Source organism: Pan troglodytes, chromosome 15 (genome assembly GCF_028858775.2).
Source record: "Pan troglodytes isolate AG18354 chromosome 15, NHGRI_mPanTro3-v2.0_pri, whole genome shotgun sequence".
Classification (NCBI taxonomy): domain Eukaryota; kingdom Metazoa; phylum Chordata; class Mammalia; order Primates; family Hominidae; genus Pan; species Pan troglodytes.
In genome coordinates this window covers 29,540,991-29,558,358 of record NC_072413.2, presented here as the reverse complement: position 1 = coordinate 29,558,358, position 17,368 = coordinate 29,540,991, and the positions used below count along the sequence as shown (strand labels likewise).

Here is a 17,368-nt window from a genome sequence, read left to right as displayed (position 1 = left end):
AAAAGAGAAATGTCTTGTTTCCAATTAAATTTTGTATATTCTGTGAAATCTAGCAGATTATAGGTATTTAGTACTTAGTAGATGCTTAATTGGTAAACATATTTCTGCTAAAGGTGTTTTTTTGTTTTTTGTTTGTTTGTTTTTTGAAATGGAGTCTTGCTGTGTCACCCAGGCTGCAGTGCAGTGGCGCGATCTCAGCTCACTGCAACCTCTGCCTCCCGGGTTCAAGCAGTCCTTCTGCCTCAGCCTCCCGAGTATCTGGGACTACAGGTGCGCGCCACCACACCCGGCTAATTTTTGTATTTTTAGTAGAGACAGGATTTCACCATATTGGCCAGGCTGGTCTTGAACTCCTGACCTCATGATCCACCTGCCGTGGCCTCCCAAAGTGCTGGGATTACAGGCATGAGCCACCGCACTCAGCCACTAAAGGTGTTATTTTTTTGTTAGTTGGTTGGTTTTTTTTTTAGATAGGGTCTCACTCTGTGCCCAGGCTGGAGGTCAGTGGTAGAATCTCAGCTCACTGCAGCCTCAACCCCCTGGGCTCAAGCAGTCCTCCCACCTCAGCCTCCTGAGTAGCTGGGACCACAGGCGCACACCACCATCCCAGCCTTTTTTTTTTTTTTTTTTTTTGTAGAGATGAAGTCTCACTGTGTTGCTCAGGCAACATTGTGAATGTACTTAATGCCACTGGACTGTACACTAAAAATGGTTAAAATGGTAAACTTTATGTTGTATATATTTTACCACAGTAAAAGATAAATAAAAATAAATTCATTTATCGACTGCCAAAGAAAACAAAAACAGCAAAAGCATAATGATACTCACACAATTTAAACGTCATCTCCAGTTATAACCATCAAGATTTAATCCATCCGTAAAAATTTTAATAAAGCTACTTACATTATCTTAACAGTTATAATTCTTTATTAGAAATCATCTTTTAAAAACTAAAAATCTGACATTGTCTTACTCCTTGATGATTTCTTTTTAGGAACCATATATATAGGTTGAAATCCAGTGTGTTTTTAAAAAATGTATCTTACAGGAAGCATCTCAATTCTCCCTACTATATTGTACCTCACAATCGGGGTCCTCAGAGAGACTGCTGTGAAATTACCTGGGGGCCAGTTATCTTCGACAGTTGCAGCTTCCCTACAGGCTCTAAAAGGAATATTATCTTCTCCCATGGCCCGGGCAGAAAAGAGCCGTACTGCTTGGACTGACCTTCTCCGAAGTGCCTTAACAACAATTCTTGACTGTTGGGATCCAGGTAATTGAGGCTATTTGGAAGCAGTTCAGTTTGTCTGTCTTAAAAAGTGAGAAGAGTTTTTTGAGGATAAGATATTTTACTTGATCATATTTGGCCATATCACCTAGAGGAGACCATGTTCAATACTATGTGTTTAGAGGATATGTATAAGTAGATAGATAGAAAATTGGCCGGGCGCAGTGGCTCACACCTGTAATCCCAGCACTTTGGGAGGCCAAGTCAGGTGGATCACCTGAGGTCAGGAGTTCGGGACCAGGTGGGCAACATGGTGAAACCCCATCTCTACTAAAAATACAAAAATCAGCCGATTCTGGTGGCACATGCCTATAATCCCAGCTACCCAATGCTGTCTCAGCTACTCCACTGAGACAGGAGAATTGCTTGAACCCTGGAGGCGGAGGTTTCAGGGAGCCAAGATCACACCATTGCACTCCAGCCTGGACAACAGAGCGAGACTCTGTCTCCAAAAAAAAAAAAAAAAAAAAAAAGCAAGCTGTGTTCTGGGGCCAGGCACGGTGGCTCACGTCTATAATCCCAGCACTTTGGGAAGCCAAAGCTGGCGGATCACTTGAGGTCAGGAGTTCAAGGCCAGCCTGGCCAACATGGTGAAACCCAATCTCTACTGAAAATACAAAAATTACCCAGGTGTGGTAGTGCACACCTGTGGTCCCAGCTCTCGGAAGGCTGAGGCAGGAGGCAGGAGGATTGCTTAAACCCAGGAGGCAGAGCTTGTAGTGAGCCAAGATCGTGCCACTGCACTCCAGCCTGGGTGACAAAACAAGACTCTTGTCTCAAAAAAATAAAATTAAAAAGCTGTGTTCCGATTTTAACAGCATTAAGGTTTTTAAATGACAGGCATCCTATATTTTGACAGTGAAAGACCTTCGGATGTAATAGTGTGTTTAGTAAAAAATGTAGTATGATCCATGTCTAGCCAACGAAAGTTTTTAATACACACAGTATACTGAAAAGTACATAAGCCATACAAAAAGACCAATCTGGTTCACCATGCCAGCATTTACTAAGTGACTAGCCAAGTTATTCAGTTTTTCTGCACCTTAGTTTTCTTAGTAATAAATAAGGATATTATGTTGCAAGAAATTATTAGAGCAGTAACTTAATATGTGAAACGCATCTCACTTATTTCCTGGCATATATCAATAAATGATAGCCAGTATTATTTTCAGCATCCATTAAAACTTGTTTTTCGTCGGGTGCAGTGGCTCACACCTGTAATCCTAGCTACCCAGGAGGCTGAGGCAGGAGAATCACTTGAACCTGGGAGGCAGAGGTTGCAGTGAGCCGAGGCTGCAGTGAACCAAGGTCGCGCCACTGCACTCCATCCTGGGGCACAAAGCGAGACTCCATCTCAGAAAAACAAACAAACAAAAAAACTTTTCTCTTTTTTCTTATTTTTATGAGGTTTTTATTTTCACTAGTGTGTTGTAGTGATTATAAAAAGTCTTTAGACACAGTATGCATTTTCCCTGCCTTCCCAGTTTTGTTTATAAATGTCACAATTTGCCATATTTCATTTTACATATAAAATGTTTTCAACTGCAGTCAGCATTTATTGACCACCCACTTTGCCCAAAGTTGGGAATCTAGTGGAGTCTGGCTCCTATAAATTGCCGTAGGGTGTGATTATTACGTTAAGAATTTCCCAAAGGCAATAGTAATGTCTTAATTATCGCTGCATTTCTAGTACAATAAAAAAAATTCTAACTAACTTGTTTTTTTTTAAAAAATGGGAGTAATTAGTACTGTTTAAGTGAAATCAGGCAGAGTGTCACAAGTAGGATTAAAAGTACTCACCGAGAGGGAGTTTGGGGAGCAAGAAGTTTATTAAGAAACAACATCTGTGAAGGGAAGAGGGGAAGGCAATATTGGGCAAAAGAAGTCAAACTGTGACAGTTTCCCAACAAATCTCAGTAAATCTGTCTGAGGAGCTCTGGAGCCAGATTGCCCATCAGAGTGTCTTAACATATGACAGAAATGGCCTGGCCTTCAAATGTGGACTGCTCCAGGAAGGATTTGATCTCAGGTAAGACAGCCATCTCTAGCTGAGACTGATCCGGAAGGAGCTGACCCTTGATCACACTTCCCACAGCTGGGCAGCACATTCTCCCTTGAAGGGGATCTCTCGGTGCATCTCTGTATCCACCACTAGAGGCTTCTCAGAAGAGTCAACGTCTTAAAGGATTAGAAAGTTTTCTCCACATGGACATCATAGAAATGGATTCTAGGAATCGCTTGAACCCGGGAGGTAGAGATTGCCATGTGAGCCAAGATCGCACCTCTGCACTCCAGCCTGGGCGACAGAGCGAGACTGTCTCAAAAAAAAAAAAAAAAAAAAAAAAAAGAAATGGATTCTAGGTACAACAGTTTGACCAAAAACTTGGAGAATTAAATAGCTAGGGAAGGCAAGTAGAACAATGAGGGGGTGTGGATTTGAATGGAAGAGTGTATAAGAGTCGTGAATGGCGATTAGTAGGGAAAGAAATTAAGTTGGATGGTACATGGGGCCAGATTATGGAGGGTCTGGCATGATTTGGACTGCCTTTAATAGGCTGGACTGCCTTTAATAGGCATGTGGAATAATGAAACATTTTGTTGTGGTTGTTGTCGAGTTGGAGTCTCGTTCTGTTGCCCAGGCTGGAGTGCAATGGTGCAATCTCAGCTCACTGCAACTTCTGCCTCCCAGGTTCAAGTGATTCTCCTGCCTCAGCCTCCTGAGTATCTGGGATTACAGGTGTTCACCACCAGGCCTGGCTAATTTTTGTTTTTTTGTATTTTTAGTAGAGACGGTTTCACCATGTTGGTCAGGCTGGTCTCAAACTCCTGACCTCGTGATCCGCCTGCCTCGGCCTCCCAAAGTGCTGGGATTACAGACATGAGCCATCATGCCCGGCCGAAAGGGTTTTTTTGTTTGTTTTGAGACGGAGTTTTGCTCTTGTTGCCCAGGCTGGAGTGCAATGGCGTGATCTTGGCTCACCACAACCTCTGCCTCCCAGGTTCAAGCAATTCTCCTGCCTCAGCCTCCCGAGTAGCTGGGATTACAGGCATGTGCCACCACGCCTGGCTAATTTTTTTTGTATTTTTAGTAGAGATAGGGTTTCTCCATGTTGGTCAGGCTGGTCTCGAACTCCTGACCTCAGATGATCCGCCCACCTTGGCCTCCCAAAGTGCTGGGATTACAGGCATGAGCCACCGTGTCTGGCCACGAAAGGGTTTTAAAAAGGAAAGTAATATGCTTGGATTTGCGTTTCTAAAGGTTCGCTCTTGGCAGCAGTGTAAAGAAGAAAGCCAAACTGTGGGAGATAAGATAATAATAGTATGGACAAAAAGGATTAAAATGATGAAAAGTAAAATGTTAAGCAGTTTTCAACAGAACTTACTGATAGTTTGATTTAGGAGTTGAAAGGGTAGGATGACTTGAACACTCGAATGTGATTAACAGAAATAACCAAGTGAGGGTTATTTCAAAAGTAGTCTGGGCTAGAGATACTTTCTGGACTATGTATGTATTTCGGAGCTGTCAGTGTAACCTATGGGACAATTGAAATCACCCAGCTTGAGTTTCTGGAGCATGAAGAGGACCAAAATCAAGGTGAGAGGAGATTCAGAAGATAATGTAATTACATAAGCCAATTTTTAATAAAGAGGGAGTGGTCAGCACTATAAAATACTGTCGAGAGGCCAAACAGTGTAGGGGATAGAGCTCACAGTGTTGAGGCACAAATGAGAGGTGTAAGGCATGGGAAAGATCAAGTATAGGCTTCTCTTCACAGGAAGAAGAGAAATAGCTAAATGGAAAGTGTAAGGTCAAGGGATAACTTTTTTTTAAGGTGACATTCAAGCATGAGTTCATACTTAACGGGGGAAAAAAAGGAGGTGGACATGGGGTTGGAGATAGAAGTATTAGAAAGGAAAGCAGCGTCCCTGTCTAGGCAGAAGGAATAAAATTTACAGCACATTTAACAGGATTGACCTCTGCCAATATGAGGAAAGAACAGCAGGTAAGGATGGAAAATAATATTATAGCTACAAATTTTTATGTTGAGGGCTGGCCAGTGTGGCTCACTCCTGTAATCCCAGCACTTTGGGAGGCCTTGGCGAGAGGACCGCTTGAGGCCAGGAGTTCAAGACCAGTGTGGGCAACATAACAAGATACTGTCTCTACAAATAATAATAATAATTCATGTTGAGGTTTATGATGAGCTTGCTTCTTTCATCTCACACACAAAAAAATGGGTTGTGTTTTGTTGTTGTTTTTGTTTTTGGATGTGTATCAGGGAATTAGGCTAGGACAGGATTTAGACTAGCTACCGCTACTAAGAGAAATTAAGGAGTTGGTCATGACAGGTTAAATGTTTCCTGCCCAACAAATTGCCTCAAAACTTAGTGGCTTAAAAGAGCAAACACATATTATATTATCTGATAGTTTCTATGGGTCCAGGATTAGGAGCAGTTTAGCTATGTGGTTCTAGCTTAGGTTCTCTCATGAAATTACTGTCAAGGTGTTGGCCAGGGCTGCAGCTAGAGGATTCATTTCCAAGATGACTCATTCATATGGCTAGCTAAGTGAATTGTGCATCTATCCTAGGTAAAGGAGAGTAGGAATAAAGATATTTTAGAAGAAATGGTAAAAGGAACCCAGGAGAACTTTATCTTGCTGAGAATAAAGACATTTTCACTAAACAAATTAGCTGACTCTGTTGCAGTTTCAAGTTGCTATAGGTGGTTAAAAATAACTTTGCTGTAAGGGAAGCAGTATAGCATTATAGTTAACAGTACACACTCTGTAATCAAACTTTCTGCCTTACTAATTGTGTGACTTGGACAAATGACTGAATTTGTGTTTCTTGTCCATAAAATGAGAGATATAAGAGTACCTACCTCATGATGCTGTTATGTTGATTAAATATTTAATGTATATAAAGTGCTTATAACACTGCTACATGTTAACTTTAAATATTAACTGTGTACTTATTTTACCTTAAAATCCCTCAGATGTCTTTTATAAAATAAATCCTATTCATCCATAAAATTTTGCTTTCACTGCTACTGTGCCTCTTGAGTATAGTCAACTCAGGTATTATCTCCTCAAGGCTTTCTCTGATCACCCAGGATAGGCTGTCCTGAGCTACTTTGAATGTTGTTTGTTTGTTTGTTTGTTTAAAGAGACAGGGACTTGCTGTGTTACCCAGGCTGGAGTGCAGTGTCTATTCACAGGCACGATCATTGTGCACTGCAGCCTTGAACTCCTGGACTCAACCAGTCCTCCCACCTCAGTGTCTCAAGTAGCTGGGACTATAGACACACACCACCACTGCTCCTGGTGTGATGTTTGTTTTGTTTTGTTTTGTTTTGTTTTTATTGAGACGGAGTCTCCCTGTGCTGCCCAGGCTGGAGTGCAGTGGCGTAATCTTGGCTCACTGCAACCTCCGCCTCCCGATGTCAAGTGATTCTCCTGCCTCAGCTTCCCCAGTAGCTGGGATTACAGTCATGCACCACCACATCTGGACAATTTTTATATTTTTAGTAGAGACCGGGCTTCACCATGTTGGCCAGGCTGGTCTCGAACCCCTGACCTCAAGTGATCCGCCTGCCTCAGCCTCCCAAAGTACTGGGATTACAGGCCACCGCACCCAGCCAGCTTTTTAATATATTTTTATATGCTTAAACCTTATCACTAGTTGAAAGTCTTTGCTTCTCAGCTTATAGTGTATCTTCTCTATAAGATGTATTCTCTGTGCCTAAAAGAGGGCTGGCACACAGTGTTTCTTAAGTCTTGTTGAATGAATGTGACCAAAACTACTACATATGTATGTCATTTCTTCATAAGTATCAACCCATTCTTAAACAATTTAAATATTTGAATTTGCTACATCTTTCTTTTTTGAATAACAGTGATTTTTTTCCACAGTAGTTTCATTAAAATTATTTAATGAGAGTATGACTAGAAAATAAAGGTAGATTACTTCTAATAGAAAATTCCTTCAAATGATTGTGGCCTACACAGCTGTTGTTTTTCTCTACTCTTGAGAAATCATATTTGTAAAGTGCTAACGTATTTTCACTTGATACATGTATTATAAAAATACTTTAACAAAGAGAAAATAATTGTGCAAGCATTTCTGTGTTGCTTCACAGTAAAAATAATTAACATGATAAGTAGCATATACTGAGCGTCATGTGTAGCATACTATTCTAAATGCTTCACATGGATTAACTCATTTAATCTTCACAACACTATCAATGTGAGTACTGCTGTTATTCCCATTTTACGGATGAGAAAACTGAAGATGGAGTTAGATGTCCAAAGTCACACAACTAATAAATATATATTCCTAGTAAATGTATGTATTTATTTACTGATGTCTTAACCTTTAAAGATTATAATTACTTTGGTAGTTCTTAGCTCTAGAATTACTTATAATGCACATCTTAAAATGTACTTTTGCCAGGGTTCTTAGTCAGCGTTCATTGTATCTGTTGTGTACACCAAACTGTTACTACCAAACTGAAGACAGCTTCACACAGGTATATAAAGCAGTAAATATGATCTGTTTCTAATAGAGCATTTCTCTTTAGTTGATGAAACACACCAAGAACTTGATGAAGTCAGTCTACTTACTGCTATCACAGTGTTTATTTTGTCTACCAGTCCAGAAGTAACTACCATCCCATGCCTTCAGAAGCGCTGTATTGATAAATTTAAAGCTACTCTTGAGATAAAAGATCCTGTGGTAAGTGTCTTTTAGCAGAAAGATGTACGTAATAGGACAATGGCTAGGCCTTTAGAAAATTTTCTGTGTGATTTTGTTGGCTCCAATAGGAAGTATTAGACTACAATTTTTTAATTTTCAGATTTAAGATTAATTTCTATTTCAGGAGTGACAAGGCCAAATAACAGTAGTCTTGTTCTTCAGCCCTAAGGGTAGAGCATAGTGGCAGAAGAGGAAATGTTAAGAAACTGAATTTGAAGTGGAGGAATCTTAAGATCGATGTAGAACTGGAACTTTATAAGGGACTTTTATAAGATACTTTGTAGCATATTATAGTGGATTTTATTTAAAAAAAAAAAAAAGAAAAAAAAAAAGAAAAGGAGGCCAGGCACTGTGGCTCATACCTGTAATTCCATCCAGCACTTTGGGAGGACGCGGTGGGCAGATTGCTTGAGGCCAGAAGTCCGAGAGCAGCCTTGCAGCATGGTGAGAATGCATCCCTACAAAAAATACAAAAATGAACCTGGTGTGGGGGAGCAGGCCTGTAGTCCCAGCTGCTCTGGGGGACTGAGGCAGGAGGATCACTCGAGCCTGGGACCTTGAGGCTGCAGTGAGCCACGATCATGCCACTGCACCGCAGCCTGGATGACAGAGCCAGACGCTGTCTCAAAAAAAAAAAAAGACTCCAGCACATACCTTCAGTAATATGAATGTGAAATAACAGGACCCATTCCAAAAGCAATACACACAAATTTATCCCATTCTTTTATGTCCCCTTCATTTGCTTGAGTAATGTCCAATTTTTTATGTGCCTCTAGGTGAGTTCATAGCCAATGATCACACATGTATCTACTCCTGAAGATACAGGAACCAGATTTTCTGTCAGAAAAAATAATTATTAAAATACCATTACAGTTAACTCAATAAAAGTTTATTTATATCTTTGATGTATAGTCATTTCCTTTTATCGTCTGTCCTGTTGCCTGCTGCCTGCAGCAGCTTTGTATAGCAGTCTCCAAGTCGGGACTCCGATGACACATTAGTATGGTCCAGACGTTCCTTGAAACACTCAGACCATGACATTTGAACATCAAATACATCATTTTTGTCTAAAACATTTTCTGAAATCAACAAAATATCTTTCAAGGTTGTATGTGTTTTGTTTTGGGTGTTTTTTTGTTTTGTTTTGTTTTGCTTTCTACCCATAAAAATGTTAGGAGGTTGGGCACGGTGGCTCATATCTGTAATCCCAGCACTTCGGGAGGCCAAGGCAGGTGGATCACTTGAGGTCAGGAGTTCGAGACCAGCCTGACCAACGAGGTGAAACCCCGTCTCTACTAAAAATACAAAAAATTAGCTGGGTGTGGAGGTGCATGCCTGTAGTCCCAGCGACTCGGGAGGTTGAAACAGGAGAATCGCTTGAACACAGGAGGCAGAGGTTGCAGTGAGCTGAGATCGCACCACTGCACTCCAGCCTGGGCACTCAAAAAAAAAAAAATGTTACAGGAGGGGTTTTGGTGGTGTTTTTGTTTTTTACATTATAGAGAAAGACATGACAGGGAAAATGGGAATTAGACAAAAGAAGAAAAATTAACCACTCAGCTTTGCTTCCCTGTTTACCTATATGCCTCTTTCCCATTCCAAACTGTCACAACCACTGTTAGCATAGATGTTTGATTACCTGTTGGCCCTTGGACTTTCAAAATTAAAGACAAATTAGAAATAAATTTAAATACCTTCACTACTTTAAAAAGCAAAGAGTCCTCAGGGACTTTTTAAAAATTTATTTATAGTATTTGCTATTCTTTTCTCTTACCTTATTAGGTGCAAATCAAGACCTACCAGCTCCTACATTCCATCTTTCAGTATCCAAATCCAGCTGTTTCCTACCCATACATTTACTCTTTAGCATCCTGTATCATGGAAAAACTGCAGGAAATAGACAAGAGAAAACCTGAAAACACTGCTGAGCTTCAGATCTTCCAAGAAGGCATAAAGGTCTTAGAAACACTGGTTACTGTTGCTGAAGAACACCATCGTAAGTGTCAGCACTAAATTCATACTCAGTCTCAACAAAAATCAGAATTTTACTGTTATTTAAATTGCAAAACATTCAGTCACATTATGTCTGTATTTCACATTCATTGAAAGGTGTTATGTTAATCCCAAGTATTGATATTATTTAGTATTAATTTAGAAGAGATTGGACGAATTGTTTTCTTTAGTGGGGAAAAATGTATACAGATCAAGTGCATTTGCAGGCTTTTGTTAGAAACATTTATGTCCCTGAACTTATATTATTTGTTTACTTTCTAGGCTCTCAGCTGGTGGCCTGTCTTTTGCCCATCCTCATTTCCTTCCTTTTGGATGAAAATTCTCTGGGATCAGCAACTTCCATAATGAGAAATTTACATGACTTTGCTCTACAAAATCTCATGCAAATTGGACCTCAGTATTCATCTGTTTTTAAAAGTTTAGTGGCTTCTTCTCCAGCCCTAAAAGCCCGCCTTGAGGCTGCTATAAAGGGCAATCAGGAAAGTGTCAAAGTCAAGATACCAACATCTAAATATACTAAGAGTCCTGGAAAAAACTCAAGCATCCAATTAAAGACCAGTTTCCTCTGATTTTTTTTTTTTTGGAACAGTAAGCACCTTAATGTAATACTTGATCATTTCCTTTGGTGACAAAAGGGACATTTTAGACACAAGTGCCCTTAGAGGTCTAGTTGATTGTTTTACCTTAAATAGCTGTGACTCTTCAAAGTAACAGCATACTTAACATTTTTGTGTGTGTGCGTGGGGTTTGTGTTTTGTTTTGTTTTGTTTTTCTATTTAAAAAGACAATGGAGCTAACTTACCAGGAATTTTAAGAAAGTGCTAAAGAACTAAACTTACTAAACAATCCACTGCTTTAAAAATGAAATGAATTTCTTCTAACAGTCCATACATATGTGGTATACTTAATACTGTGACAGATATAAATATGACTCTAGTGTAAATTATCTGCACTAATATTGTATCCCAATTGCTGATTTAAAATTCTGCTTTGGCCAGGCACAGTGGCTCATCCCTGTAATTCCAGCACTTTGGAAGGCCAAGGCGGGCGGATCACGAGGTCGGGAGTTTGAGACCAGCCTGACCAACATGGTGAAACCCCGTCTCTACTAAAAATACAAAAATTAGCCGGGTGTGGTGGCGCACACCTGTAATCCCAGCTACTCAGGAGGCCGAGGCAGGAAAATCGCTTGAACCTGGCAGGCAGAGGTTGCAGTGAGCCAAGATTGTGCCACTGCACTCCAGCCTGGGCAACAGAGTGAGACTCCATCTAAAAAAAAAAAAAAAAAAAATTCTGCCTTATTCAGTAATTGTATTAAACTTTCTCTGATTTCTCCAAGAAGATAAAATGATTGGAGAGCTATTTAGGAAACCTGGTCTAGGATTATCCAGTATACAATAGTACAAATTACTTACAGCCTTACAGTGCGACATAAGATTTGGTGTCTATATCATGGTTTTCCACCATCTTTTGGTTTAGTTTATATTGGGTTCAGAAAATGAGTCTTACTCATTTTAAATAGAATAAGCCATCTCCACTATTTTTCAAATGGATTTTTCTGTTTACCTCTGTTCTTACCAATTTTGTTCATTTTCATTTGTGGCAAACATTTGTATCAATGAGTTTTAACCTAGGTTCATATCTACATTGTATTTAGATCAACTATGGGTTTATATAAATGCCAAATTTAGTACAACAAATTTAGGTCATCAGGTGAATACAAGTATTTTTTTTAACAGGAAACATATTTTATTATAGAAAAAAGATTAATGATAAAGTCATATTGGTTGAAAAATATTTTTTAACTGTGTTCATGATTGTTGATTCTCCTTCTACTTCAGTGTTATACTGTGTGAATGAAGCACTGTGTCAAAACAGAGCATTTCCCTGTTAAAAATTACAAACCGAAGTGATAGAGGCATGTCAGAATTGAGAAGACATTTTGAAGCAAGAACAATGTGATGTACCTATTTTATTATGTTTGTATATAAATACTATTGTAAATTGTTCAGAGTGAAAACATTCGACAAACTCTAACACTACAATCATTTTTTCTAAATTACATAAATAAAGCTAATTTTCATTATCATTCTTGTATTTTTAAATTATTTTACCAACAAAAGATGGCAGGTTGGTTTCTCTCACATGGATTCCAGAAAATCAGCCTTTTTTCTCAGAAGAGCCCTTTCTTTGGAGTATTATTTGTGATGGTTTAGATTCTCTGTCTCTTCCTAAGTGTCTCTAGGCATTGAGTGTATATTTATTGTTCCCTTTACCTAAAATGTCCTTTTCTCTCCTGTCTTCTGTCTGGTGATTGCCCACTCCTTTTAGGCCTGGCTTAAATATCACCTTTCCTTGGTAACTCTCCTTAACACTTCTTAACTTCCTCTTACACCAATTTAACTGCTTCCTCATCTGTGTTTCCATAGTGCTTAATACATTCTTGTATGCATAAAAAATCACATTGCAATTTGTGGTTTGTTTGTTTGTTTAAGCCAAGGTCTTGTTCTGTTGCCCAGGCTGGAATGCAATGGTGTGAACACAGCTCAGTGCAGCCTTGACCTACTATGCTCAAGTGATCCTCCTGCCTCAGCCCCCCAAGTAGCAGGAACTACAGATGTGTGTCTCCAAGCCTAATTTAAAAATTTTTTTGTAGATATGAGGTCTCACTCATATGCTGCCCAGTCTGGTCTCAAACTCCTGAGCTCAAGCTGTCCTCCCACCTTGGCCTCCCAAAGTGCTAGGATTACAGGTGTGAGCCACCACACCCAGCCCACATTGCGTTTTAATATTATCTTGTCTCCCTCTTAGACTGTACCGCTTCAGAGGGAGAAATTATGTCTTCTGTAACTTGGCTCACTTAATAGCTATTGAATTGCACTGGTACAGGATAGATGAGGACTCATAACTTCTTTGCCAAGGCAAATGCTGAACTAGGTTGTTCTCAGGATGTAACTAATTAATTTGACTTAGGGATTTTAAAAAAGTGTTTTGTCTGTTTTAGCTGTTTCATTTAGTTTGCTCTTACACATTAAGATTTCTACTCAGTACCCTAGTATCCTGAATTATTTGGATTAAAGGTGCTTATATGAACGTCAGTAATTAGGGAAAAAACCTCTTATGTCCAGTGTAATGGAATTAAGAAATTTGAGCTACTCTTAAATGTATCTCCTTAAATCGCCTTATTTAATACAACCCTGAACTATTAAATGTATGTTTACTGATAATGAAATTAAGGCTTAACAGCTGGGGTTTGAACTCATCTTTCTGATCCCAAGCATTCATGCTGGAGACAGGAAAACTGGCAATCCCGATTCCATCAAGGTATAGCTTTTCTCTTTCAGCACTCCGGGCTCCCTCAGGAGCCTTCCTTACTCTTTGTTGAAGATATTTTCAATTACATTTCTCCAAATTACAACTAAAAAGTCTTTCACTAATACAATAGGGGGAAAAGTTTTTTTTTAATTATTTTCTACAGCAGTTTTTTTTTTTTTTTTTTTTGAGATGGAGTTTCACTCTTGTTGCCCAGGCTGGAGTGCAATGGCCTCTGCCTCCCAGGTTCAAGTGATTCTCCTGCCTCAGCCTTCCCAAGTAGCTGGGATTATAGGCATGTGCCACCACATCTGGCTAATTTTGTATTTTTAGGGGAGACGGGGTTTGTCCGTGTTGGTCAGACTGGTCTTGAACTCCTGACCTCAAGTGATCCGCCCGCCTCGGCCTCCCAAAGTGCTGGGATTACAGGCATGAGCCACTGTACCTGGCCTGCCCTCTACAGTTTCTATGGGAATAGATTATATGCTTAGATATTAATGAGTCTAGTTGTAATAAAGCAGTTGCATATTAATTAGCTTGGTAACGTTACAAATTAAAAATGTTGACTAGCAACTTGGACGAAACCATCAAAATGGTATAATATTTGTCTTGAGCTTAATTTTTTTTCTAAGAGGAGAAATAGAGACAAAGCTACTAGTTAAGTCATTCTATTTAGCCCATTGCTTAAAAGCTTATGTAAAATAACACTGGATATAACACATTTCTGTTAATAAAATATTGAGTCTAAATTTTATATAAAACAAACTTCACCGTCAACTTAAGGGAACATTAAGGCCCTTGAAAAGATATAAGTAACTACTATAAAAGAGGTATGATGGTGAGGTTTGGGCTTAAAATTTATTTATTTTAAAAAAAAAGTTGGCCGGGCGCGGTGGTTCACGCCTATAATCCCAGCACTTTGGGAGGCTGAGGCGGGTGGATCACGAGGTCAGGAGATCAAGATCATCCTGGCTAACACGGTGAAACCCCATCTTTACTAAAAATACAAAAAATTAGCCAGGCATGGTGGCGGGTGCCTGTGATTCCAGCTACTTGGGAGGCTGAGGCCGGAGAATTGCTTGAACCCGGGAGGTGGAGGTTGCATCGAGCCAAGATTGCGCCATTGCACTCCAGCCTGGGTGACAGAGCAAGACTCTGTCTCAAAAAAAAAAAAAAAAAAAAAAAGTTATGAGTATAGCGCTAAGGGAGCCCAGAGAAGAAAACTGGAGCTTCCAAGATCAACTTTATGGAAAGTATCATGATACAGGCCTAGAGAATAGGACTTAATGGAATAGATACATAACTCAAGAGTACTTTTTTTAACCAATATTTAAAACTGTTTAATTATATATATGATATATAATCCCAAAATTATGGCCCATTATTAGATAAAATGCTGAAATGTATTCCTAACTACAGAATTATGTACCACATATTTCCCCAAAACTTTGTTTTTTGTTTGTTTTCTGAGATGGAGTCTTGCTCTGTCGCCCAGGCTGGAATGCAGTGGCGTGATCTCAGCTCACTTCAACCACCACCTCTCAGGTTCAAGCAATTCTCCTGCCTCAGCCTCCCAAGTGGCTAGCATTACAGGCGTGCCCCACCATGCCTGGCTAATTTTTGTAATTTTTTTTTTTAATAGAGATGGTGGTTCACTGTGTTGGCCAGGCTGGTCTCAAACTCCTGACCTTAAGTGATCTGCTGGCCACAGCCTCCCAAAGTGCTAAGATTACAGGGCTGAGCCACCACACCCAGCCTGGGCTACTTTTTATGGTATTAGGAATAAAAAAGAGAAAATGGAAACAGTTTTACCCCAGTGGAACAAGAAAGGGAAGATTCTGGCTTTTTGTATTTGGGGGTTTTTTGTTTTTGTTTATTTTTAAAGAGGCAGCCTGTTTCTTTCATGAACCATATTCTGTTTCTTTTATGCTTCAGAAGTAATCAGTTATGGCCTGCAGCACTGGACAAATCAATGGTATAAGCATGCATCTCAGATGTGATAACTTCAGAATCCAAGAGAAGAATCATCCCAAGGGCTGGATACAGTGGCTCACACTTGTAATCCCAGCAATTTGGGAGGCCAAGGCGAGAGGATCTCCTGAGCTGAGGAGTTCGAAGTTACAGTAAGCTATAATTGTGCCACTGCACTGCAGCCTGAGCTACCAAGTGAGACCCTATCTTAAAAACATACATAATTTTTTAAGAAGAATCATTCTAGGCCCAAGTCATATCCTCCATGATGACATATACCATATTTTCTCTGATCTGTATTCCAGTAATAGGGAGTAGGGTCAATCCCTTCCTTTTTATAAACCTGCAGGCATTTCTTCATTATCCCAGATATGCATTGATCCTCCCACAGTCTCACCAACATTCAGCATCAACACACTGACAGATTCAGTAAGACAGGAATGCTCAGGATGTCACTGCATATAGAAGGACTTGATCACAGGAAATCAACACAGCAAGATTGGTTCATTAATGGTGGTGTCATCAGTCTCAGGAGCTTTTGGGATTTTTTCTCCAAATTCCCAGGAAGTTCCATATCTTTTCTTTATATTGTGTTTTAGCCACACCATAGCATCTGATTAAAAGGCCGTTTGGTGGGCTTAAAGTAAGGGTTCAGGTTATATATTCATTGCCAGTGACTTAAAGACTACCACATCACAAACCAAGCCCTCCAATCAGCTCAGGAGGTCCTCAAAGGTCAGAAAAGGGCACCCAGCTTCCACATAAGTGTATTCAGCCACGTGCCTTCAAATTCTGGATGCTCTGCCCTGTATGACTGTGCAATACAAAAAAACATCTAGGGCTGGAATGCATGTCTCCTGGTACAACTAAGAGAACTAAGTCAAAAATGTCTCTTCATGGGCTGGGCACAGTGGCTCACTCCTGTAATCCCAGCACTTTGGGAGGCCAAGGCAGGTGGATTGCTTGAGCCCAGGAGTTTGAGATTGGTAACAACAGGAGGTAGAGAAACTCTAGGCAGACAACAGCAGGTCCCTGATGAAGCCCCACCCTCGTGGAAAAGCCGCGGCCCAAAGTGAGAACTTCTATCCCTGTTTTCCCACTCAAATGTTGCCTTTTCCTAAACCATCCATGGTCCACCCCCCATCCTGTGCCTATAAATACCCCAGACTCAGCCGGCAGAGAGGAGAAGCAGCTGGACATAGGAGACTACAGCTGGACATCGGAGAGAAGTGGCTTAACTTCAGAGTAACAGCTTGGTGACATAACTTTGAAGAAGAATCCGGCCAAAGACAGCTGGACTTCAGGGGAAGATTACCTACCCCCATCCCCTTTAATCTCCCCTTCCCACTGAGAGCCACTTCATCAGCAATAAAATCCCCCACACTTACCATCCTTCAATTTGTTTGTGCGACCTCATTTTCCCTGGATGCTGGACAAGAGCTTGGGAACCACAGGCGCGGAAACAAAAGGGCCCACGGACCTGTTAACACCTGAGCTGTCCATGGACAGCAGAGCTAAAAGAGCACTGTAACATGCCTTCTGGGGCTTCAAGGGTTGTGGGCACCACCTCCCCAGTCATGCTATGGGGCCTCAAAAGCGCTCACCCCAGCTCCTGCAGGTGCTCACCTGTGCACTCCCTCCCACATGGGGAGGAATGCAGCAGGTCCAAGTGAGTGGAGTTTGCCCCTGCTGGCACCAAAGTGAACAGCAGGTTCCAGCACTCGTGCACTCCGGTTCCCACCTTGTTCACTCACATGCTCCCTCCCATGAGGAGTCGAGAGCTACAGGCTGAGTAAATGAGGCAACCCTGTTGCCAATCCCACGAAGAGGTCAGGGAAATATCCCGCTTCAAGACCAGCCTGGAAAACATGGCAAAACCCCGTCACTACTAAAAACACAAAAATGAGCCAGGCGTAGTGGCACATGTCTGTAATCTCCATTACTTGGGAGTCTGAGGCACAAGAATTGCTAGAACCTGGGAGGCTGAGATCGCGCCACTGCACTACAGCCTGGGTGACAAAGCAAG

At 40.6% G+C, this 17,368-nt stretch overlaps 1 protein-coding gene and 1 pseudogene across 14 annotated transcripts in view; one reads left to right on the top strand and one right to left on the bottom strand.

The window, feature by feature from the left end:
• Positions 1-16,734, top strand: part of HEATR5A (HEAT repeat containing 5A) — a 133,487-nt gene extending 116,753 nt beyond the window's left edge. For 12 of the 14 annotated variants that reach the window (XM_024348691.3, XM_063793297.1, XM_054665945.2 and 9 more), the window contains 4 exons: positions 1,049-1,273; positions 7,871-8,025; positions 9,829-10,042; positions 10,321-12,148. In XM_024348691.3, the coding sequence (XP_024204459.1) occupies positions 1,049-1,273; positions 7,871-8,025; positions 9,829-10,042; positions 10,321-10,628 (902 nt within the window). In that variant the 3' untranslated portion in view covers positions 10,629-12,148. Of the gene's footprint in view, positions 1-1,048; positions 1,274-7,870; positions 8,026-9,828; positions 10,043-10,320; positions 12,149-15,306 lie in introns of those variants that run through there. The other 2 variants (XM_063793293.1, XR_010151081.1) reach the window with 2 other exon arrangements.
• On the bottom strand, positions 15,581-16,733 carry LOC100609396 (asparagine--tRNA ligase, cytoplasmic-like; annotated as a pseudogene).
• Positions 16,735-17,368: the final 634 nt, after the last annotated feature.